Source organism: Electrophorus electricus, chromosome 15, assembly GCF_013358815.1.
Source record: "Electrophorus electricus isolate fEleEle1 chromosome 15, fEleEle1.pri, whole genome shotgun sequence".
NCBI lineage: Eukaryota > Metazoa > Chordata > Actinopteri > Gymnotiformes > Gymnotidae > Electrophorus > Electrophorus electricus.
In genome coordinates this window covers 2,516,134-2,540,964 of record NC_049549.1, presented here as the reverse complement: position 1 = coordinate 2,540,964, position 24,831 = coordinate 2,516,134, and the positions used below count along the sequence as shown (strand labels likewise).

The following is a 24,831-nucleotide window of genomic DNA, read 5'->3' as shown; positions in this document are numbered from 1 at the left end:
GTGTGTATGAGTGTGTGTGTGTGTGTGTGTGTGTGTGTGAGTGTGTGTGTGTGTGTGTGTGTGTGTGTGAGTGTGTGTGTGTGTGTGTGTGTGTATGAGTGTGTGTGTGTGTGTGTGTGTGTATGAGTGTGTGTGTGTGTGTGTGTGTGTGTGTGAGTGTGTGTGTGTGTGTGTGTGTGTGTATGAGTGTGTGTGTGTGTGTGTGTGTGTGTATGAGTGTGTGTGTGTGTGTGTGTGTGTATGAGTGTGTGTATGTGAGTGTGTGTGTATGTGAGTGTGTGTGTGTGTGTGTGAGTGTGTGTGTGTGTGTATGAGTGTGTGTGTGTGAGTGTGTGTGTGAGTGTGTGTGTGTATGAGTGCGTGTATGTGAGTGTGTGTGTGTGAGTGTGATGATGTGTGCAGATGCATGAAAGTAGGATCACTCTGGTGGAGGCCATCATCCCTCTCTCCTCTCCTCCCAGCTCTCTCTCTCTCTCTCTCTCTCTCTCTCTGCCGGAAGCATGGGCGCATCCTCCCTCACACGCAGGCCTGCAGGTTTGTGCCGTTGGTGATCTGCGTGTGGATCTTGGGGTCGTCTTCACGCTCCTGTTTCTGACGCCGCAGCTGCTTACCGTAGCAGAGCAGGTAGGAGGGCAGGCAGAATCCCAGCAGACTGAGAACCAACAGGCCCACATTCACCTGCACACACACACACACACACACACACACACACACACACACACACACACACACACACAAACCACAGCAGATGGTCAGAATCTGCCTGCTACGTCACAACATTTACTGTGAATGTAACTTGGAGTGCAAATCAACTGTGCAGAGTGGACACGAGAGCTCATGGTGGGTGGTGGTGGTGGGTGGTGTTATTGGGTTGGTGGTGGTGCTCACCCAGAGAGGGTCTTTCTCCAGTGGGCCCATCATGGCCATGAAGAGGGGCTGTTGGAGCAGAGCGAAGAGCGCACTGATCAGAGACTGCATGCCCGTCAGACTGCCAAACTGGGAGGAAGGGTACCTACAGAACGGAGGAAATAACAGTCATAAACCACAGCCAAACAAACAAACAAACACACACAAACAAACAAGGCTGGCGTACTTACACAGCAGCGTATAAGCCCCCCACAGCAGAATGGATGAATCCTCTCACAACAGTGTGCAGTACAAAGGACAAAATCTGAGGAGAGAAGAAAATAACGACGTGTGGGGGAGATCTTGGTCTCCAACATACGGCAGTGACAAATACATCCACTAGGGGTCACTGTATCACAACACTAGCCCCCACAGGAACCGTGTGAGTGCCACTTCACCCCGTGTGACCGTGTTCCTCCGTTACCTGGAGAGGCAGGTTGGGGATCAGGCAGGTGAACCCAAAGCCCACGAGCAGCATGTTGGTAAAGATGAAGGCTCGGGTTGCATTGCTGATCTTCTGGATCTGTTTGTCCCGCTTCTTTGGCTGGGTGGGGTCTCTAAGAACAACAGACCAACACAGACAGGAGGGTTAACCGGCAGCCTGCCATGTCAACTGTTACTGGGCACACTGGCCAAGTCTGGGTGGTGCATGCGGGGGGTGGGGGGTGGAGGTCTCACTCACTTGGCAACTTGTTTCTGGGTGTCCTCCTCACACTCTTTGAGTCTCCAGTCCATGACGTAGCCGATTACTGGAGCAGTCAGGAGGCACAGCAGCTGTAGCACTCCGAAGATGGAGGTGTATGTGCTCACTGAGAGAACGGGAGGAGAGATGAAGAGACAGAGTCAGCATAAGCATGAAGCATCGTTCTGCGGCGCCATTAACGTGTGGGTGACCGGATGGATATGATGGGATGCGCGCTGAATCTGATGCCAGGTGATGTCGCTAATCTGGGCAGAGATCTGTGTTTTCACACGGCAATATAGATCAATATAGGTTGGTGTGGATCGATATGGATCGATATGGATCAGTATGGACCATTATGGACCAGTATAGATCAGTATGGATCAATATGGATTGATATGGATTGATATGGATCAGTGTGGACCATTATGGACCATTATGGACCAGAAAGGATCAGTATGGATTGGAATGGACCAGTATGGACCAGTATGGACCAGTATGGAAGGCACGGGGAGGAGCGGGAGGAGGTGTAGGTGAGAGGATGAAGAGTGCTAGTCTGATCTAGCGGCTGGTCTTACCCACTGCCATCCTCTCCACTGAGTGGGCATTGACACGAGAGCAGGGCACAGAGAGAGTGGGAGGTGTTAGTGACATGGAGCAGAGCCTACTCACGCATCATCATTGTGTGTGAACACAGCTCAGAGAGGCAGTGTGTGTGAACACAGCACAGAGAGGCAGTGTGTGTGAACACAGCTCAGAGAGACAGTGTGTGTGAACACAGCTCAGAGAGGCAGTGTGTGTGAACACAGCACAGAGAGGCAGTGTGTGTGAACACAGCACAGAGAGGCAGTGTGTGTGAACACAGCTCAGAGAGGCAGTGTGTGTGAACACAGCACAGAGGCAGTGTGTGTGAACACAGCACAGAGAGGCATTGTGTGTGAACACCGCAGAACAGGAAGCAGTCGGGCATGTCACAAAGAACAGGAAACGGAGCAGATCGTCACGCTTTCAGCACCTTATAAATTAGCATCTTATAAATAATCTACACAAAGTTGTCCAATAAGCACACACACTCTCACACACACACTCACACGCGCACACACACACACACACACGCACACACACACACACACACACACACACCTGTGCTCAGGTCTCTGTCAGTGAGTGACTCCAGGATGCTGTTCATGGCTCCCATGTAGAAGATCAGACGCAGCTGTGTGACGCACATGGTGATCAGACTGAGCAGGAAGATCGGACTGAAAACACTGCGCATGAAGGATTGGGCTACAGAGACAGAGGATGATGGAGAGAGGGAGAGAGGGAGAGAGAGAGAGAGGGAGAGAGAGAGAGGGAGGGAGAGAGAGAGAGAGAGAGGGAGAGAGAGAGAGGGAGGGAGAGAGGGAGAGAGAGAGAGAGAGGGGAAGAGAGAGGGAGAGAGAGAGAGGGAGAGAGAGAGAGGGAGAGAGAGAGAGAGAGAGAGAGAGAGGGAGAGAGAGAGAGAGAGAGAGAGAGGGAGAGAGAGAGAGCGCGAGCAAGAGAGGGAGAGAGACAGAAAGGTGCTGTTAAACTTCCCATACGATTTGTTGATCAGCCTAACTGATTGCACCCAAATACATAATCAGGTTCAGTACTCAGGTGTTCTGAAAACCTGCAGAACTACTGGTCACCATGACCTTGCAAAGCTGCTGTAGATGTGTCAGGTGCTGTTTAACTGCACGAGCTACTGTGTAAAATAATGCTATTCTGTGGCGTGGAGCCTCACAGGCTGTGTGCTTTGTCCAGGTCACGTCCTGGTACACTAACCCTTGCTGCACAGCCCTAGTACGCACTTTATGGTGTTTGTCAGTGTTTATTACCCAGTGATGCAGGAATGTACATACCTACAGACTATTTGGATAACCTGTGTGTACACATGTGAATGCCTGCTAATACACACGCACACACACACACACACACACACACACACACACACACACATACACACACACAGTGTAAATCTGTGTCACTCTCTCCGTTACCACACCTCCTGCTGGGTGGTTACAGCAGAGACCCCCACCATAGACCTCCCAGACCTCTCAGACCTCCCTCCCCAAACCTCCCTCCAATGATCCACAACTCTTCTCCATGCGTAGCTTTAGCGCAGACTTCCGTTTGGCATGACACCTGACACACATTTACATTTACATTTATGGAATTTAGCGACTTACAATTATCACTGAGTACAACTTGAGCAACTGAGCGTTAGGGGCCTTGCTCAGGGGCTCAACAGTGGCAACCTGGCAGTGGTGGGACTTGAACTGGCAACCTTCCGATTACAAGGCCCACTGGCTCTGCTTCAGGCTCTGGACACTAATGCGCTGTCCGTTTGTGTAAAAGCTTTATTTACAGACTTGTCCAAACGCTCGTGTATTTAGTGCTGCGTTTTGGAGTAGGAGTGCTGGAAGTCTGCGCTACAGGGAAAGTCAGTCAGCTTGCTGGCACAGAGCCTACCTCATCTACAAGTGTGTCTGGCTAATGTGAGAATGAATGGGCCTGCTTCTTGGTAGGCTTCCCTAAGCAGTTTGAAAACTCATTGGGATCTATGACGGAATCTCCAAAGTCGGACAAATTGTTTTTGGAAGCTACCCTCTCTAGGAGACGACTCTGGTCACACTGCTGATGATGACGAGATGACCTGACAACACTTACACTCCTGACCAGCCTTGCACTGCACCTCCAGGTCGACAGTGGACAGGCAGAGCTGGTTGCCCTCCTGCGTGGCCAGCGTAGTGGGCGGACTCTTCATGGAGTTGCCCACGCTCAGCCGGCGCCCCACGGTGGTCACCTGGCGGTAGAACTGCTTCCCTGTGATCTTGTGGTCAAAGCCCAGCCAGCTGAACTTGATCTTCACACTGAGGGAACCGGAAAGGGAAACAGATAGTGAGACTGAAGACAGACACAGAGAGGGGAGACAGAGACCAAGAGGGGAGACAGATGCAGAGAGAGAAGACAGGCACAGAGAGGGGAGACAGAGACCAAGAGGGGAGACAGACACTGAGAGAGAAGACAGGCACAGAGAGGGGAGACAGAGACCAAGAGGGGAGACAGATGCAGAGAGAGAAGAAAGGCACAGAGAGGGGAGACAGAGACCAAGAGGGGAGACAGACACAGAGAGGCAAGACAGGCACAGAAAGGGGAGACATAGACCAAGAGGGGAGACAGACACAGAGAGAGAAGACAGGCACAGAAAGGGGAGACAGAGACCAAGAGGGGAGACAGACACTGAGAGTGAAAACAGACACAGAGAGGGGAGACAGAGACCAAGAGGGGAGACAGACACTGAGAGTGAAGACAGACACAGAGAGAGAAGACAGACACAGAGAGGGGAGACAGAGACCAAGAGGGGAAACAGACACTGAGAGTGAAGACAGACACAGAGAGAGAAGACAGACACAGAGAGGGGAGACAGAGACCAAGAGGGGAGACAGACAGAGAGAGAAGACAGGCGCAGAAAGGGGAGACAGAGACCAAGAGGGGAGACAGACACCGAGAGTGAAAACAGACACAGAGAGGGGAGACAGAGACCAAGAAGGGAGACAGACACTGAGAGTGAAGACAGACACAGAGAGAGAAGACAGACACAGAGAGGGGAGACAGAGACCAAGAGGGGAGACAGACACTGAGAGTGAAGACAGACACAGAGAAGGGAGACAGAGACCAAAACAGGAGACAGAAGCAGAGAGAGAAGACAGACACCAAGAGGGGAGACAGACACAGAGGGGGGACACAGACGCCAGGAGTGAAGACAGACACCAAGAGGGGAGACAGACACAGAGAGGGGAGACATACAGATGTCCCAGAGCTGGGAGGGTATGTAGCCCTGGAACAGTCAGGAGAGATGGTGGGTGGTAGGGGCTGTATGACTTTGCAGGCAGTCACATACGTGTAGTCCATGTCCTCGGGACCAGGGAAAGGCTCCAGAGGCCAGTTGAAGAAGCAGTTGATGAAGACGAGGCCAGCGCACCCCGCCCACACCAGCAGGATGGTGATAAAGGCCACGCCCAGGTCATAGATCACCTGCGAGGACGGGAGATGTTACCACGGAGCACGCTCACTGGCGTTTCAGCACAGCTGTGGGAGTGTGCTGTGGAGGGTGTGTGTCACCGAGGGCATGTCACCGAGGGTGTGTACCTTAATGCCAGGGAAGGTAACAGCAGAGGACGCGTAGGAACCAATCATGAATGCGATGAACGTGGAGCGAAGATCTCCAAACATGTTGGGAAGCTGCGGAACACAAAGAAGATATTCAGGACATTCGTACTGGACATTCAGGACATTCACCCAGAGAGGGTATTCAGGACATTCATACAGGACATTCACACAGAGAGGGTATTCAGGACATTCATACAGGGCATTCAGGACATTCACACAGAGAAGGTATTCGGTACATTTATACAGGACATTCATGGCTTTTCTGTTAACAAATAACACAACACCCCACAGTCCCTAAAGCAGTCTTAGGAATACATCAACATGACCAACAGGACCCTGGTGGCGAGGCTAGGGGGGCTTCTGTTCCAGATCCAACTGCGTGATGTAAATATTTTTAGCTGGATTGCAGAAGGGTGTGTAGAAGGCTGAGCATGTGTTGTTCCAGCCTGCAGATACAGATAAACAGTCTCCAGCTAGAGGTAAAGGAGGTGTAACACCCCAGCAGGACACCTGACGCGTAACACGTGATCCGCTGCTGCCGAGTGAGTGTCTCATCTTCCACGCACTTTGCGCACTGCCAGGATTTTCATCGAGTAATTTAGCAAACCACACTAACAAAACACTTAACACTGTCAGTGCAATCACAGTTTTTCCAAGAACCTGTTACCCGCGCAGCTTTGCTACTCTCTCTCTCTCTCTCTCTCTCTCTCTCTCTCTCTCTCTCTCTCTCTCTTTCACAGACACACACACACAAGTCATCATTGCTTGGAACAGGCCAACCACCCCAGATACCAGTAACAACAGCACAATAACAAGAACAAGAACAGACACAAACACTCCAGAATACAGACAGACACACATACACACACACACACACACACACACACACACTCTAGAATAGACAGATATTCTAGAATAGACAGATATTCTCAAACACCCTCTAGCACCACTGCAGCAGGGGGGTATGGGCGGCCAGGCACCGTATGGGCCCGTTTGGGCCCATCTGGGCAGACCCAGGTCTGGACGGCACTGAGCACACAGATGGGTAGACGGGTCACAGCTGTTTTTGTATAAGAACACACACAGCTGAGCGAGTGCTTACCAGCACAGAGCGTGCACATGCAGAACACGGAGAGCAGGAACTCTGTGTCAACACCAGCGAGGTTTCCCTTTTTCAGACGGTACATGCAGACTTGGGAGGCAGTAGACTGAGATGAAACTGTCCTCACATTTGACCTACTTCCTGCTGGTCTCTTAAACATATACCCTTCCTTAAAACATGATACCTTCGTCCAAAATCCTCAAACCAAAACAAACTGATAAAACACATTAAACACAGCGTTGTTTCACAGGAGCGGTTTATTTCCATGCCTGCTAGAAACAACTGCTCACGTTCAGGGTTGCCGGGGCTAATTTTGGGTCCGGCCTGCCCTGGGGGCGAAACACATTGGGTCGGGAATCATGTAAACGTCGAGGCTTGGTGTTTGTTATCTCGGTATGGAGTCTGAACCTTTGCCTACAAACACCGCGATGATGCCGGGAGCGTTTCGGGAGAGGCCGCTGACAGATCAGCTGACAAAGAAAAGCTACTTTAGGGAATTAACAAGTGGAGCAGCTATAACTGTGTCCTTAAGAACTCTGAGAGAAACGCTTTGCGAGAGCTGGAACCGGCACTTAAGACATACAAAAAATGTAAAAAGTTATCGAAGTTTCTGATGAGGAGACATTCAAAATGGATTTGGTCGAACCGCATGAATGCGGCTTCGGTGACAGGTCGCCACCTCTGTTTGTACAATGCCATCGCACAAAATCCCTCTCGGCCTGCCGTCTGATCGGGTCGGGTGTGTTGTGGCAGAACGATCTGTAGAGGAGCGTGATGTGGCCACTGTTTCCGTGTAAGAGCGGCAAGCTTTTCCAGAAAGGAAAAGAGCCAAACCAAAAAAATTGGGAAGTGAGCAGTGAGCAAACCCATGGGGAACTGGCCAAAACTGGCTCAGGGCTGCGCGCCCCAACCAGCGAGCGAGAACATCGACACTGTGACGCTAACCGTGTCCCTTAAGGATAGCCTCCTGGCTGTGTTCCTCAGGAGCAAGGAACAACAGCAATGTGCACCTAACTGGTGTCATGACCCCAGCACGACAGAGTAAATCACCATGACCTTCAGATCTGCGCCAGCCAGACGGTGTAGATGAGCAGATCAACAGCACTGGCATGCCTTGTTTACAGGGTGTGTGTGTGCCGTGTGTTTCTGTGTAACCCCGTCCGCTACCACCTGGTCTCTTGGCCCCCTGCTCAAACACATTCTGCCTTTCCCCTCAGCCCCAACACACCCCTCGCCCCTCATTCCTACTCTCTCTCTCTGTCTTCCACTCACTTACTCGGTCTCTGATCTCTGGCTCTCTCTCTGACCCAAAGAAACTCTGTTTTGCTACAAACAGGGACAAATAAAAGTCTCACAAACAAGTTCAGCTCACCCCCGCCAGAATAGCGTTGTCCCGGTGTGGGGGGGGGGGGATGCGGAAAGAGGAAACGAGCGAGCGTGCGGATGAGCTAAAGGAACCACCACTGGAAAGTGTGCTGAGTCAGTGTGTTCAAAAATCTAGGGTGTGAATCTCTCTCTCACCCTCGCTGACCTGACCCAGGCACCACCGCGCACTGTTCTCACTTGTTTACTGCAGTTAGTACACACAGTACTGAGTGGACCGACTGGGGGGGAGAGAGAGAGAAGGCGAGAGGGAGGGAGAGAGGGAGAGATAGAGAGAATAAGAGAAGCAGAGAGAGAGAGAGAGAGAGAGAGAGGGAGAGGTCAGACAGCTCTTCCAGTCTCGTTTTCTCTTACAGCCTCGAGGATCATAACTTTCCTGGGAACAGATACGGGATCTTCTGCCTGAGCTGCTAATAAGTGACTGATAACTGTGCACTTTTTCTTTCTACTTTTTAACAATAATTCAAACACATATATTTTATTAATGACTTCTTATGGCATTTAAAACAAGTAATGTGTGTCAGTGTGCCACCATAACCAGTTCTTACCAGTTTCAGCACAAGAACAAACCCCTGCTGAGGTCATCAGTAATTCTGACTACTCACTGGAAAATTCAGATGGAAAGTCCAGTTCAGCTTTCAACTGTCACAGTGACGTGTAAAACACACGCGACCCAAGTATGAACACTTCAGATGTCTTCAGGAGAGAAGGAGTGAGACAGAGTGAGACAGCCTCTCACCACCTCACTTGGATCACTTATTTAAAGTAAGGGAGAGTCTATGCAAACCCAGCCGCTGCAGCGTTCTGTGGTGTACTCTTACACACCTTCACACACACGTGCACACACACTCACCCATACGGACACACATGTGACATGTATTCTAGTGTGCGTGTGCGTGTGCGTGTGTGCGTGCGCGCGCGCGCGCGCGAGTGCTTGTTTATGTGGTGTATGTGTGGGTTTGTATGTACAGGAAACCAATCTAAGATTCTTTTGACACCTTTCAATTCACGACATTCAGAACATTTCCCATCAACACTTCAGACTCAGAACGCTTTCACTCTGCTGGGAGTGTTTGCTTCCTAGAATACAGGCTAATAAAGGCATCCAGTCCTCAGTTGGCATGTCTCTGCTTACTGGACTGACTGGATATAAAACACACCCTGTATTCAGTCACCCACCACTGTACCAGCACGGGGTGTAAACTGCATGGCTTCTCCAGACATCCTGCAAAGCTCTGCAAACAGAAAACCATCACTGGGTAGCACCACTGCAGTGGGTTTCTGGCTGTAGTCCAGCACTAGTGAGCTCCCAGTTACTGAACTACTGCAGTGAGCTCCCAGTTACTGAACCACTGCAGTGAGCTCCCAGTTGGAGCTGGAGTCCAGCACCAATGCAGTGCACAGACACTGCAAAGCAGATAGAGGCACGGCTGCTGTGTGACACTGTACTTAGGCCTAAGGACACTGAGACAAGCCACAGGAGAGACAGACAGGCCTACAGGACACAGACAGACAGGCTTGTAGGACACAGACAGACACTCACCGTGAGAGAGGTGAAGGTCATACACATCCCACCAAAACCGTTAAGCGCCAGGGCAAAGAAGATCAGCACGGACAGACCTGCACCAACCGTCAAAGACCATCTCAGAGGAATGCCAACAGTAGCTACCATATACGTAAAGAAGCCAGGATTCGGTACCTACTTCTCGGGTCGTTGGCTCCATAGGCAATCAGGATACAGGAGAGGGCGAAGCAGGAACTGTAAAAGCAGACACACTTTAAGTTAACGGACAAACCCCACACTCCAGAGCTTTCGAGTGGTCCCGGAATGCCCGGAGATTCTGGCGGGGTTCCTGAGCCCCTCCCCTCACCTGCCCAGTAGGCGGAGCTTCCGTGGTCCGTACTTGTCCATGATGATGCCGAGTGGCAGGGTGATGGCGCTGAGGAGGAAGGAGCCAACAGTGAAGGCCAAGTTCAGCATCTCATCCTGGTCCTTGCAGATGGGCCAGCCGTTTATCTGCAGTAATTCTTCATCCTCCTCATCGTCAGTGTGTGTCGGGCTCACTGTGGGTCTGGCCTCTTCCCCGGACACATTCTGTGCAGTACTATTTCCTAATCAAGTCAGAAACACAAAGAAGCGTGACAAAACTGATCTGATTGTAATAGCAATTACCATCATAATTACCATAACAATTATGTCCTAAAAGGAATCTGATGCTCAAAAAGGTTTTCCTTACAGGATCAAAAACAAATCCTTCATTTGCAAAACAGCACAGACTCCCAAAGGCTACTAAATGTATCATTTATTCCAGGTATATTATGAACTGGTTTATTATAGGTATCATGTGAACACCTATAACAGAGCGCAGTTATCAGTCACTTATTAGCAGCTCAGGCAGAAGATCCCGTATCTGTTCCCAGGAAAGTTATGATCCTCGAGGCTGTAAGAGAAAACGAGACTGGAAGAGCTGTCTGACCTCTCTCCCTCCCTCTCTCTCTCTCTCTCTCTCTCTCTCTCTCTCTCTCTCTCGCTCTCTCTTTCTCTCTCTCTCTCGGGTGACAGAGTGACCAGGAAACGGCCTGCAAGGTCAGAAAACAAGCCCAGCTTTATCTAGTAAACACAGAGCAGTAATAGCAGGGCCACTGTTTGCCTGAGACCCAGTGAACTCTCCCCCTCCAAAATGAGCAGTCATGTCTTCTAGGGGTCCAGGTGTCTCACGTGAGCCCCCACAGTTCTGTCTGCCACTCCCCTCAGCCGTGCTGCGTTTACCAGAGGAGAGTCACACTTCGGCTGAGAGATGTATCCCTCTTCAACGCTCCCACAGGTCTTTATGTGCCTCCCTCCCCACACAATGCAGTCATCTCCACAGCCAAGAACAGGTTTCTGAGAACACTGTTACCCAGCGGAGGGGGTAGGGTGGGTGGATCGGAGGGACCTGTTTATGTAGCGTGTGGGTGGGCATTTTGGTCCTAAGAATGAAGGCACAACATGTCTTTGTGATTCCTGGAATGAAGAATTTTTTCCTTGAACGCGACTGACAAACAGGCCCAGACGTTACACACTCCCAGAGTTACACATACTCCCAGAGTCAATCACTTAACACAACCTACACTCCCGCCCTAACAAACTCATGCCTGAACCACAGTTCACTTAACACAACCCACACCAAACAGTTTTAACCACAGTTCCCAAGTTCACACAACATTATTCTGTACTCACTAACAGCAGGCGATATAAAATATAAATATCAAGCAGGCTAAATATTTGGATCTGTCAGAGAGTTCAAGTCCTGGGGTGGAAAAAGTGTTAGTACCCGGTTATTACTGGCAGTGAGCGCAGCGACGAGCTACAGCCAATGAGAGTGAAATACTCAGAGTGAAGGCAGCCAATGAAAGTGTATGACACAGGGTAAGGGGAAACTGGAGGAGGGGTTATAAAACCAACAAGCAACAAAAGTTATTCCTCCTCTGTTTTTTCACTGCAAATCAGCATATGAACAACTTGGATCGCAGGACGTCTTGTGCATGATTCCCTGTGTCACTATTTGCATGTGTTTTCATGACGAAACATAGTTTGGAGCCCAGACAGACTCGTCTGAGATTCCTGCTGGTGACAGATCTTGTAATGTGATGCGTATCCCCGCGTCACTGATCAGTCATGTAATGTGAAAACCGCAACGACTTCAAGATTCCCAATTACAACTCAGCAAGTTGTCTACTGTGAACAGTACAGAAATCTGACGACTCTGAAAGACACTCAGTGTGCCCATGGGGTAACACAGGGCCCATACCAAACACAGAGTCAGCCAGGAGTCAGATAAAAGAAGGTATGGATGGATGGATGGATAGACAAAACCTATTGATCCCACGCAGTTATGTTGAAAGACTTCTCTGCGTAAACCGTGGACGTGTTCCTCTGGCATCCCCTTCTGTTTATCGACCTCTGTGGAAGTCTTTCCTCCTTCGATCTGACAGCTGTCGCTACGGATATCCAGAGACTGACATTCCTCTCGGGTATATGGTGGTGGAAGTGAGAGTAGGAGAAGGGCAGAACTGTGGCAGGTTCCTTTAAGGTCCTTTAGGTTCCTGTTTAGACCAGTTTGAAAGCGTGAGAACGTCTCGGAGGTATCCGGGCAGGAGACGGCCCTGTGATGGTGTCACCGCTACGATGCCAGGGCTGTACTAACACACGTGCTGACCCATGGAAACACAGCTGGTGATTTTAAAAAACAGGGGGGGTGTGAAAGTGTGAAGACAAATCTGCACCCTACCACTGGTCATGTGACCCAAGATCACAGTTACAATCACATAAACTGGACTGGTTTGAACCAGCCTCAACCTGACAAGGAAATGACTGCTGTCCTTCTGAAAGTGCTGGGGAGTTTCACTAGTTTTAAATCATTTGAAGCCATTATAACGTCTGCAGGATCTGAGTAACATATTCTTACCATCTCTTTTTTTGTTGTATTTATGGATTTTAATTCTTTCTTGGTGCAAGTTGTCTATGTGTGATGTTGTGTGTTTTCACCTATATGCATCTCTACCTTCTCACAAAACAGTTGTATCTGGGTCTTAAAATAAACGGTGAATAACAAAAAACTTTATAACAGCGAGACATTGGAAGTATCCCATCATGTAGTGAGCAGGGGACATGGGCTTCTCTCGAACTGCGCACTACGCCGGCCTGTGCTAACTGTCAAAGATCTTTGTGGAAGCGTTTGCGCCTGCATGTGAGGAGGTCCAGAGAGAAGAAAGGAGGTGTGTCAGGGCACAGCTGGAAGGCTGCCTCTCATTCACACACTTGTGTAAACCACCACGTCTCACCCAGGCGAGATGCAGAGCGATTAGCACCAGAACACGTTTTCCTTTGAACCGACACCACCGTGCCACAGTAATCAAACTGTAAATCTTGATAAACATCCGGAAATACATCCTGGTAGCTCAGTGGTTCAGGTACTGGACTAGTAATCAGAAGGTTGCCAGTTCAAGACCTGCCCTTGCTAAGTTTCCACTGAGCAAAACTCTCATGTAGTCAGTCATAATTATAAGTCACTTTGGATATAAGTGTCAGCTAAATGCTGTAAATCACAGAAAAATGAGAGGTACAATGAGCTTTAATGTCGAGTGAAGTTTCAGAACGCCATGTCCACTAGACACCGACCTGTTTTATTAAGAACTGGAAACAGAGCTCAACACGGCCTCTTTTAGAAGATGTCACGTGGGAAGATGAATTACTGTACACGTCCACAGAGGCTGCACTCAGAAGGACCAAACAAGGTTAATGACGACCCACAGACCTGCTCTCAGTTTTGCTGTGAGCGTTTGTGTGTAGCTCTGTTCCCTGCCTGTCCTTAGAGTACACAGCCTGCAGGATGCCTGCTTGTCTTGACGGCGCTGGGCCTAATTTGGGCCGTGAGCCCGGAGCATACACATACAAACATGTCAGCGTGTAAGATGTCTGGTCAGATAAACCTGTCTGTGAGCATGTCTGGCTCATCAGTGTCATCTGACAGCATTGTGTTGTCTGGTTAATCCACAAAGTGATACTCTCTTTTATAAACCCTTCTATTAGAAACCTTGGGCCATCGACGCTGCAGAGAGCGCGTTCTGCTCCAACGTCCAAAGTCTTAGCTCCGTTCACTTCTCGTCTCTCCAGGTTAACTTTGTGGTGATAAAAGCAAAACAAAACTCACCTGCTGTAGGCAGAAAAGCTACGAATGCAGACACAGGACAATAAGACAATTAAGGGCAGTTGGGTGGAAAAAAAAACCTTTATATACAAAAAAATCCAAGATAGTCAGCCTTGACTCTTTTCCTGAAGGGATTTTAGCACCGAGGTTTAATATTACATCTCACTGGCTGAAACGCACTGCCATTACCACGGATACCAGTGGCATCTCTGCTCAAGGTGCAGACTTGGGGGAAAAAAAAGCTAGAGCTTTGCAGATATGGTGACTCAACATCTTTGGCCATGCATCAGGAGGAAAGTATATGAAGATACAACCTCAGCCAGGTCTCTGGCTTTATTTAGGCTGGTAGAGATTTCACAACACATGGTGAGGAAAGCAAACAGCTCTTAATAAATGCACACATGACTATGTAGTCACATCGGTTCACTTCGGGACGTTTCTGACCGTAGAAACTAATATTTGAGCTGGTTTGATCTGGTTTTGAGCTGGGCTCGCCAGATTAAGCATTCCTGCATTAAGTCCTGCAATAATCATGCTAATTTGCCACAGCCACAGTTACTGATGTCAGGCGTGTTTTTCCTCACCTCCCGTGGCTGCTACTTCGCCTTCTTACCTGGTTCTCTGCACAGGTGCGAGTAGAAGCCTTCGGATTTGAGCATGATGAGGAGAGACCCCCATCCGAGCAGCACGGCAGAGAAGAGCAGGTTCTCCATCACCGCCGTGACCGCCATCCACCAGCGCCGCGAGAAGGCAGTGGCCAGAGAGGGTGCCATCGTGCTGGGGAACGTGACACTGGATCAGCATCTGGAGAAACAGAGCCACCCCTGATCTTGGCCATTAAGCCCTATAAACCTCCTATTTAGGAGACTGATATTTTTATTTATCTGTTTATTTAAATATATCTAACAAAGAACGAGAGCCGTGGGTGTGTTTAATAGTATTCTTTATTAAATAAGAAAACTTTATAATGTTTTATAAAGTTTATAACGCTGCGCGTGTCATTTAACTTCTTTGCACAACTTTACAAAACGTTTCATAAACAGAAACAGCTGAGCTCCCAACGCGTGCTGCTGGTCAGCCCCACCCACTTCCCCCCATGACCCCGCCCACGCTGCACCCCATTGGAGGGCAGGTTCGTGCCGCTCCCTCATTGGCTACACGGTAAACAGATGCCAAAGAGATTCCACGTGAGACCAAGCTCGAGCCGGTTCGAACCAGTGCGGCGCGGGACTCGAGCGATTTCTTTGTGCTCCGAGCTGGTCGTCCTGCACGCGCACTAACGTGTTATCGTTAATGTGATTTGATTTATATAAAAAACAATGAAATTCACGCTGCATTTTTTTTTTTTTTTTTTTTTTTTTTACAGTTTGCGGTGCATCCTGCAATGCTGCGAATGACTGTCGTTATCATTTTAACAGAGCGTTGTTTTACGTGCGTCCTCGAGCATATCGTCAGTGAGAAAAGTCCCCGTGCGCGTACATGCAATGCGGTGTCTCGCGGGAAACGAGCGACGCCGAAACTGGTCTGAACTGGAGCCGGTGGTGAGCGCGCGCGCCTATAAGCCCCCTCCCCGCGCCTCGGGGCTGACGGTCGTGCAGTTGCACATCCTGCTGCTCCCCTGCCTTTTGCGCCCGTGGGAGTCTTTAAAACATCACCTTCACGACGCACGGTGACGGCGGCCGGGCTGTCCTGATCGGGTGCCTTTGTAAGCTGGCTTCTGTAAGACGCATCACTAGGTTATAACGTTAATGTTATAACGTTATATCTTAATGCATATCGAGAAAAGAACTCTAGAAGTACCAAAGCAATAACGATTCAGTGTCCCGTCTCATGTGAAGACCACCCTGCTCCCCGGACGCTGTGGACACTAGTTACTGTCTGTCCACTAAGTTGCGCACTGGATTTATGTGGAGATGCGACTTAAACCAGCGCAGTTTGCGCCCTGGATCCGGCGCTCCTCGCGTCATTAGCAGCGTACACGATCCCCTCTCGAACCAGATGCTACGACATAACCTTATATAATTCATCACAGTACGATACACGTCCCCTCCTGTGCGTTATGTTAGTATACTCCAGAAATGTCATTATTTAATGTCATGTCATCGTTCATAACACGCGACACGGTCCCTTAAGGCGCTAACTTACTGTCCAGCATCCCCTAGAATAAAGAAAACACCTACCCGTTTATTCCCGTCTCATCAAACCTAGCGTCTACTCCTCTCTGCGCTGGCTACGAATGCTGCAAACGTTGTGATGTTGTTGTTTGCTTTCTTTATATCAATATATTTCCCAACATATGATCCCTGTTTTTATATTCGCACCGCTTGCTTCATAAACAAGCCAACTTCCTCATTGGCTGCTTCCTGAGCTAGTGACGAACGCAAACCAATCGGCATCGACCACTCATAAATATGTAATGAGACATCACATTTCGTCCCTTGTTTTTGTCACAAAGCTTAAACACTTAAACTTCAACACGGAGTTCGGAGATTCATTTGCGTTTGACAGCTGAGCGCATTTACAAGTTGCAGATGAAATATATTTATCCGCAGACGAAATATTATTTTTAGTTTTATAGTTCTTGGCTGTCTATGCAAATTAAATCGGAGGATTACAGTAATCCCCAAAGAAAACTACTGAAATACTAAATAAAATTAGTTTTAGATTATCAACACTACTACTACTACTACTACTACTACTACTACTACTACTACTAATAATAATAATAATAATAATAACAACAAGAAACAAACATATTTTACATGAGTTAAAAACATTTAACTCACTTTGAAAGTTTGGTCAAAGACTGAACTAGCAGTGGATCAAATTTTTGTTTCAAAACTTTCAGAAAACAGCCCATGTGGAACAGTACACATTATCAGCACATAGTGCGGAAACTCAAACAACTCCATCAGACCTACTCCCAGTGAAGACCTGCTCGCAGTGAAGTCCTGCTCCCAGTGAAGACCTACTCCCAGTGAAGACCTGCTCCCAGTTCCATGGGACTGCTGGCGGAAGATCAAGGTCAACCTGAATGTGATCAGAGAAGTTAAGATGTTAATATTGTAGTACTCACTTAGGTGCTTATTCCGAGAAACCTACTGAATGTGTTTACAGGGACTGTGAACACAGCCTTCAAGAGACAGAGGTCCAAACCCACAGCCAAACCAAATGACACCGCAGTGTCGCCCTCTGGAGGCTGAAAGAAGACGTTACACCGTACTTAGAACTGCATATTAGTGGCAATTTAGTGTCGTCGCTCCACAATGGCTAATTACATTTACATTTACATTTAGGGCATTTATCAGACTTACAAAAATGCTTTGTCATTTACTCATAGAACACATCCTAGTACAGGACAGTAGGTTAGAGTCCAATATACCAATGAACTAGAGTACTGTAGAATACAGGGATGAATGCTGATACCTAGAAGTACAAAATACATAAGGACTATCTTAAACAATAATAAGTGCTATTTCATCAGTATGGTCATGCATTACCTGAGTATGTTTTAATATAGTAACACAGGGGCTGGTTTTGAAGCATTGGCCACTGGGGAAGTGTTCAAACCCCTTAAAAGCCATTAGATTCGTCTGGATTACAAATGACACTTTGGTATTTTGTGTTGTGTCACATTTTATTTTAAAATAGCCAACCATCAAAAGTAATTGCTTTTAAATAATATTGGCTTTATGTAAGAAAATATTATATTATGCTATTTGCTTCAATTCCTATGTGGGGGAAGTTTTGATGTTACACAGATAATAGATATTGCCCTAATGAGAACACAACTATCTTGCAGTTGGTCTCTTGGTATGGCGGGAGGCTTGAAATGAGATCAAAACACAAATTGCATAAAGGGCTATTTTGTGACACTGCAGCTTGATCTACTGAGTCAGTGTGCTAGGACATTAGACGTGGAAAGTGCATTTTCTTGTGCTAACCTGAAAACAGGTGGCAGGTTTGTCATTACCTTGACACTCAGAATTCAGGATCATCTGTAATCCATATGAATCTGATTACTATTAAGGGAGTAGACCTGTAGATCAGGATTTGTGAAATGCCATGACAGACGACCTTCAGACGCTCTGGACTGCGCCTCCGGTGCTTCAACACTTATGTGTTCTTTTAATGGGATGGTAAGTGAAACTAATCATGCCAGGTACTCCAAACACGGAAGTGAGCCACACACAGTGAAGCCTTTCTTCAGAAAGCAGTGTGGAATCATGACACAGCTGTCATTTAGCAGGTGTTTGAAGGTGATAGTGAGCTAGACCCTGTGATAATAGCCTGTGATGGCAAACTAGACCCGGGGAGTGTGTTTGGACTGCAGGCAGTGTTGAAGAACAGGGAGGAATTTAGGTTAAAGGGTCCTGGAGTATGTTTAGCTGAGATCTGGAGAGAAGTATGTGCTTGGTTTGAATGAGGCCTTGCAATGAAATATCAGGTATCAGCCATTTTCCTTTTTGTTCAGTCATTTTAGTTTTGGAATTTGTACAATCTTTACATTAAAATAACATTAATGTGCTAAAAGTACGTCATTTAGACTTACTTCACTTTATTCATGTGGGCATTTAAAAATCTAATTTACAGTAATGCTTTATATTATTAGTGTTATTTCATAGAATGAGGAAGAAGAGTAAATGGACATGACTGCTGCAAGGACTGAAATCTCTCACATACACACACACACGCACACACACTCACACGCACACACGCGCACGCACGCGCACACGCGCACGCACACACACGCGCACACAGACACACACACGCGCACACACACACACGCACGCACGCGCACACGTACACACACGCACACAAATAATACCAGTATTGTAAAAGGTGTAAATAAATACATTCTATTTTATTGTAACAGGGTTAATGGCAAACTGAATGCCTCTGTATAAGTGTTTGTCCACAAGTTGGCTGCAGCATTATGGCCCAGGGAGTCAAAGTATACAGCAGGTGAAGAACATCCGTATAAATGCTCCATGACAGTAACAATCCAATAAAAATTCACATTATTGTGAAAGATTCAAATTCAAGTTTGGTTTATGATAGACTGAGCAGCTCAAAGTCATGTGTGTTGTGTTTTGTCAGAAATCTGAGAGAGTTGATCTTCAGTAACAGGAACTTCAGCTGAGTCACATGACTGCACATTCATAAGAGTTCACATCTACCAACTTGGACAAAATTAGCTAAGATGTGGGAAGGGAGTTTGGCATGTGTAGCTCTTCCCATGCAGCTCAACATGTGTGAAATCCGGTGAAGTCCAGTGAATTTCCTCATTGTACTTCCCGTCAGAGGTTAAACCTCCCACACTCTCAGACCTGGTGTGATAAATCGTCCTTTAGTAATTCATGGTCACCAACACAGCCATTCTGCAGTACTGCACCAGTACTGCACCATGTGGGATCAGTAGCAGACTTTGATGTCCAGGTTAGATCTGTTCTTTGAGAATTCCTTCAGCTGTCGAACGCACTCCTTGGACAGCTTGTTGTCAAACAGCCTGCAACAGACAGAATAAAGGACATCTGTCTCGGTCTCCTCACACGATCTGAGTGACCAGGACACTCGTCTGGTTACTAACGGCTCAGACTCACCACAGGTACTCTAAGGTGGTGTTCTCCATTAAAGCCTCCACGAGAAGCTCTGCTCCTTTGTCTGTCACCAAATTGTCTCGGAGCCTGGAATGTAATGGATGTCATGTAGAGGAGTGTTACACAGGAGCTGTAGAAGGAGGGTGTTCATCGTACCGGTAGCCTTGCCGTTTTGGACTCTGGTCACACAACAGTGACATGTATTGTCTTACCTGATGTCTCTCAGCGTGCGATTGGTCTTCAGCAGTTTGGCGAGATGAGCTGCCCCGTTGTCACCAATGCCATTGATTGCCATTCTGCCAACAGGTACGTCATAACTACATGGTAAAAGCGAAGCAGAAAAGCCTGTTTGTTGAGCAGCTGAACTGAGGCACACCTACTGCTGCTTACCTGAGGTCCACCACTGTATGGTTGTCGTGGAGACCCTCTGCCAAAATTCTGAACCCCTCACAACCCAGGCCTGTGGATACCACCCTGCCACCCACACACACACACACACACACACACAGATTTGGCAACAAATCTCGCTGTGAACCAGGTACCTTTCTCAGAAACCACAATTTCATTATTAACTCACCACAGTTTCTCAATATGGCAGTCAGGACTGCGCAGCGCTTGAGACAACACCTCTGCTCCCTCAGGTCCGAGAGGATTCTGCCCAAGGCTATGGGAAAGCAACCAACACCAACACTTAAACACACCAACATTAACCACAGAGACCCGTGCAGTGACACTGCGGCATGCTGGGTGGTGGCAACACCGCCCTGTGGGTGGAGTGTCACCTGAGGGTGGAGAATAGGGGCAGCACAGGTAGGAGCCTCCGCAGTCCTTCGGCGTCCAGGCCCTGCGCGTCCAGCCTCAACTCCTGGAGGTCCGGGCTGAGCTGAAGCAGGAAGGCCAGCTCGCTCCAGTCCCTGCTGACGTTACTGGGCTGCCCCGCGGCATGCTGGGCCAGCACCTCCAGCCACGCCCGCAGGCGCTGAGGCAGCATGGGGTCACAAGCCTCGTACAGACAGTGGCACACGTTCAGCTGTCTCTCGGGGCTTAGGGCGCCACCCAGGAGGCGGGACCGGAGCAGTTGCAGGAAAGAGGGAGGGGCGGTGGATGCGGGCGGCTCACACGCCGTCCCACGGAGCTGCGGCTCGACGGGGAAAACACCGTCCAGGATGAAACGCGTTTTAGGGACCAACAGGCCGCACACGAACCTGTGGGAGAGAGACCAGAGCAAACGAGAGAGCTCAAACTCAAGACGGAACAGATTTCATTGACCAAAAAATGTCCATTTTGTTTGTTTTGTTTTTTGTGGCACCAATAAATATCAAATGATAAATTCAGGCAAAAGGGCAAACGCATGTTTGAGTTACTGCCAAAACAAAAAGGAGTTTGTACTGAAACCATGAAATGTTACACCTGTCAAGTTAATAGGCTTCATTGACTCTGGAATCCTTGCCAGTTTCAGCCTTAATTCCACAAATTAAGATGCATTTAATCTGTCTAAAAAATAAAACCTAAAAAATAAAATTCCATCTTTGATCTTAAAAAATGCACATAAGTGTTAGGCAAAAGCAGTGAAGGTCACAGGTCACACTGCACCTGCAGAAGAGGTCCATGTGTCCTGACTGGTGGTGCTCTCCCCAGTGCAGAGCCTTCTTCACGTGCGTGCGTAAGACACGGCGCGGCGGACGCAGTTTCATGGCCGCGGACGCCAGCCACGTGCGCACTGCTGGAGGAAGCAGACCTGTGGCAGGCTTGAGGCCCAAGAACGGATCAGAACCTGAGAACGACTCCAGGGCGTAGTAGAGGGCAGCCAGGAACTCCTGCACGCTGGTGTGGACAAAGTGGAAGCCCTTCTGATAGGTGAGGGAGGTACGGTCCTCCTTAGTGACCTCCACCAGGAAGGCGCGCGAGACTGTGCTGCAGCTCAGAGAGAAGGCGTCCAGGTCCGTGCTGTCGAAGAGGAACCGCCTCTCCACCAAGCCCTTGAAGGCCAGGGCGCCCAGGCGGCGGAGCTCGGCTCTGCTCTTCTTCAGGATGCGGGGCGCGTCCTGCAGCCTGTCCAGCTGCAGCCCGTCTACGCAGCCACCTATGTGGAACACCACTATGGATTTCAGAAAGCAGCAGTAGATCTCCGTGACAGTGATGGGCCTGGAGGAGACCGGCGTCACGGCGTTGGGCTCTGCAGCGAGGCACTCGGGTCCCGCCACCTCCCCGCAGACGCTCCCAGGGAAGAGGCAGAAGGCCCCGGCATGTATGGCAGTGGACACGATCCAGCAGAAGGCAGGGATGTGGCACATGAGCCGAAGGGGTTTGTGGGAGGACACGAAGCCCCACAGGGAGTCCGCCGCCCCGCCAGAGACGCAGCTTCGCTGGAAGTACGCCCTCTGCTGGTCTGGAGAGAAGCCCAGCACACTGTAGAACTGGCCCACCAAGAGCTGGGGCACTTTGCTTATGGCGTGGGGTCGAGAGGTGAGGAGGATGTCGACGCCTGGCAACAGGTTACCCTTCAACAGGTTCACCACCATAGCCCCCACTGACAGCTCCCGCTCCGGATCCGAGCACTTAGAGGTGTGCTCGAAGTCCAAGGGGAAGGAGAACTCATCGAGTCCATCCAGAATAAGCAGACCCTGGCTTTGCTTTGTGGTCAGTAACTCGGGCAGGATGGGTTTCAGGTGGCTGTAGTGATCGGAGAGGAGCCCTTGAAGACTCCGAGTCTCCGTTATCAAATTCAGCTCACGGAAAGACAAGGACAGGACGATTTTCTGGGCGTCCGGGTCTGCGGCCCAGTCCCGGACCAGTTGCCTTATCACCGTAGTTTTGCCGCTCCCCGCGACCCCTGACAGCAGGGTCACGACCCCTCCCGAGGCGGCGATCAAACCGCGATACACGTCAATAAAAGTGCAAGTCTTGGCCTGTGTGTGTGCCTCGCTCCTGCGAGTCCGGAATGACTCGCCCACCACCGCCGCCTCGTGCTGACACTGCAGCGGTATCAGGCGATGTGCTTGTCTGGAGAACGTAATGTCGGTGAAGCGGTCCGTCTCCTCGAGCTCCGATGCGTGTGTCATCATGCTAAAGTAATCAGTGGGACCGTGCTGTCTGGCGAGGATGCCCTTGTGCTTTCGGAGATGATCCAAAAAAGTGTCCTTGGCGACGAGGTTCGCCACTCCGCGCGCGGGCAGCTCCTGAAAGTTAGGGAGGAAGAACAGAAAGGCACGGCACGCCTCCTCCCCTCTCCCGTGCAGAACGTCCAGCAGGGTTCTCATGCAGTCCCGCTCCCCCTGGCTTCCGCCACCTCTAATAAAACTCACATCCTCCTCCGTTATCGCTCCTATATTGAAGAGGAGCTCCAGAAGATGACTCACGTGCTTGCTCAGGTTTTCCACGAACTCCACACGACGGTGTTGCATTTCCACGCTGCATGGTCCAACAGCCATTGGGTTTTCTAAAGGTAGATTTACTGTAAAGACTATAAACGTCACGCCAGTCAGTCCTTTTCCCCTTCGCGGAAACCTTATGTCCCCCAGTTGAGTTGCTTCTTCCGGTGTAAGTAGGTGATAAAAGTTAAAATGTCGCGAGCCAACAGCCTCCTGCGTTAAACCCCGATGGGCTCAGGGGATTTGACCTGATGTGTTCAGTGACATTTCGATAGCACGTCTGCAGTCTAATCGATGCACCATGCAAGCAGCAGTCTACTCATCACAGCACGCTTCCCGTCGACTTCGCACACAGCGGTAAGCGCGGCTCCGCTGAACGGGAAACGCGTAGCGCGAGCGATTCCGCCGCGCAATAAAACCGAAACCTCACGCGCGCGTGCCCTTTCTAAAACACACAGAATTCGAAGACAATATCGTGCGCGTAAAAAGACCGAATAAGTTTCTTAAAGATTAACAGAATCGGTCGACACTGTGGCTATATTAACCGGATCTTTATTGCACGCGTAGACAACGTCTGCGCGAGTCTACACATGCAGCCTTCGGTAATCAGCTATTTGGCAAGAGCTCTTGGCGCGAGGTTTCCGCCCTCGAATGAACTTCCTCTGGTCTGCCAAATGTGTGCTGTAGATCACCAGCCGCCCGAAATTGCCACATATATTAAGTACCAAATAGTCGAAATTCAACATAACCACAGTATGACGTAACACAGTATGCTCTGTGAAGGGGGTCAGACAATAAAGTCATCATTCTGCAGTAATAATGTCTGTTATTACAAGCTCTAGTAATAACCGCCTAATAGCGCCGCTATATGATACAAAATAACACTTAGATAACTGGATAGACAAAGCAAAAGCGATGGAGAGAAAATGAGCATTACAAATTAACATTATATATAAAATTAAAAACGTTTGCCATGTTAATTTCTTCATCAGAGCTGTGGCAAAACAAATAACATTTGTCATGCCAATACAGCACAATTGAATTGAACTGAGAGAGAGAGAGAGAGAGAGAGAGAGAGAGAGAGAGAGAGAGAGAGAGAGAGGAATCCCGTAGCTTGCTTTAAAACGATGCGTGTTGTAACACGACTATTAGTTTATCACTGATTAACACAAATTTATATAAACATAATGTGAATAAAAGTTATAACAAATAAAACAAGCAGAAAAAAAACACATTTAAAAATCCTCCCTTTGGCGTCGGTACTAGTGCATTCCAGTCTAGACTGAAGGTACAAAGAATCATTTATGCTCAGCACCTCTTGGATACATGATTGTGTATCGAGAGAAACAGTTCAGTCCCAGCTGCACGACTACACAATGTAGTTTATTAATAATATATTAATATTTAAGGTGCGTCACACCTTTTACCTTTAGTCGTGGGAAAATCTGATTATTTGTGCATCTTTAGCTCCACTCACTTGGCCTGCTTATGTAATAATAACTCATCAGCTTTATCAAAGTGTACAGAATGAAATAAGAGGTGAAAACGGTAGACCAGCTGGAACAACGCAAAAAACGTGACGTGGCTGCTGTTGTAACAGCGTTGAGATTGAACGCGTACCATTTCCTTGAGATATAGGATCAACTTCAAATGGCCAGAGATGGATATTTCACTCAGACTTTACAAATGCTAGAAAACGCTCTTTAATACTCCACCATTTCTACAAAAGCGCCTTTTGTTTTTTCAACCTGTTGTGCGATAAGTGCATCGTTCAGACTCAAAATAACACAGCTGGAGTAGCTGAGCGTCAGGGCGGCACATCTTACCAGTACAGCACACACCTCACGGCCAGACCACGGAGGTGTTCAGACATTTAACCTTGTCTTATGAACAACACCGATGC

The 24,831-nt window shown here is 48.7% G+C and overlaps 2 protein-coding genes across 4 annotated transcripts; both read right to left on the bottom strand.

Moving 5' to 3' along the window:
• Positions 1-320: 320 nt before the first annotated feature.
• Positions 321-16,268, bottom strand: slc43a2a (solute carrier family 43 member 2a). 2 transcript variants are annotated; one of them, XM_027029042.2, is made up of 14 exons: positions 16,138-16,268; positions 14,571-14,761; positions 10,139-10,379; positions 9,971-10,026; positions 9,811-9,887; positions 5,762-5,854; positions 5,514-5,647; positions 4,280-4,482; positions 2,732-2,875; positions 1,589-1,715; positions 1,331-1,463; positions 1,098-1,171; positions 889-1,012; positions 321-678 (listed from the first exon to the last, which is right to left on the bottom strand). In XM_027029042.2, the coding sequence occupies exons 2-14, from the start codon at positions 14,728-14,730 to the stop codon at positions 517-519; spliced, it is 1,728 nt and encodes a 575-aa protein (XP_026884843.2). In that variant the 5' UTR covers positions 14,731-14,761; positions 16,138-16,268; the 3' UTR covers positions 321-516. The 2 variants fall into 2 exon arrangements, with proteins under 2 accessions (XP_026884843.2, XP_026884845.2); XM_027029044.2 differs by having other exon boundaries at positions 14,571-14,734.
• A 2,532-nt stretch (positions 16,269-18,800) lies between these two features.
• si:dkey-118k5.3 (NLR family member X1) lies at positions 18,801-23,691 on the bottom strand. 2 transcript variants are annotated; one of them, XM_027029052.2, is made up of 7 exons: positions 21,151-23,691; positions 20,340-20,762; positions 20,135-20,221; positions 19,948-20,031; positions 19,770-19,874; positions 19,561-19,644; positions 18,801-19,466 (listed from the first exon to the last, which is right to left on the bottom strand). In XM_027029052.2, the coding sequence occupies exons 1-7, from the start codon at positions 22,986-22,988 to the stop codon at positions 19,373-19,375; spliced, it is 2,715 nt and encodes a 904-aa protein (XP_026884853.2). In that variant the 5' UTR covers positions 22,989-23,691; the 3' UTR covers positions 18,801-19,372. The 2 variants fall into 2 exon arrangements, with proteins under 2 accessions (XP_026884853.2, XP_026884854.2); XM_027029053.2 differs by having other exon boundaries at positions 19,770-19,853.
• Positions 23,692-24,831: the final 1,140 nt, after the last annotated feature.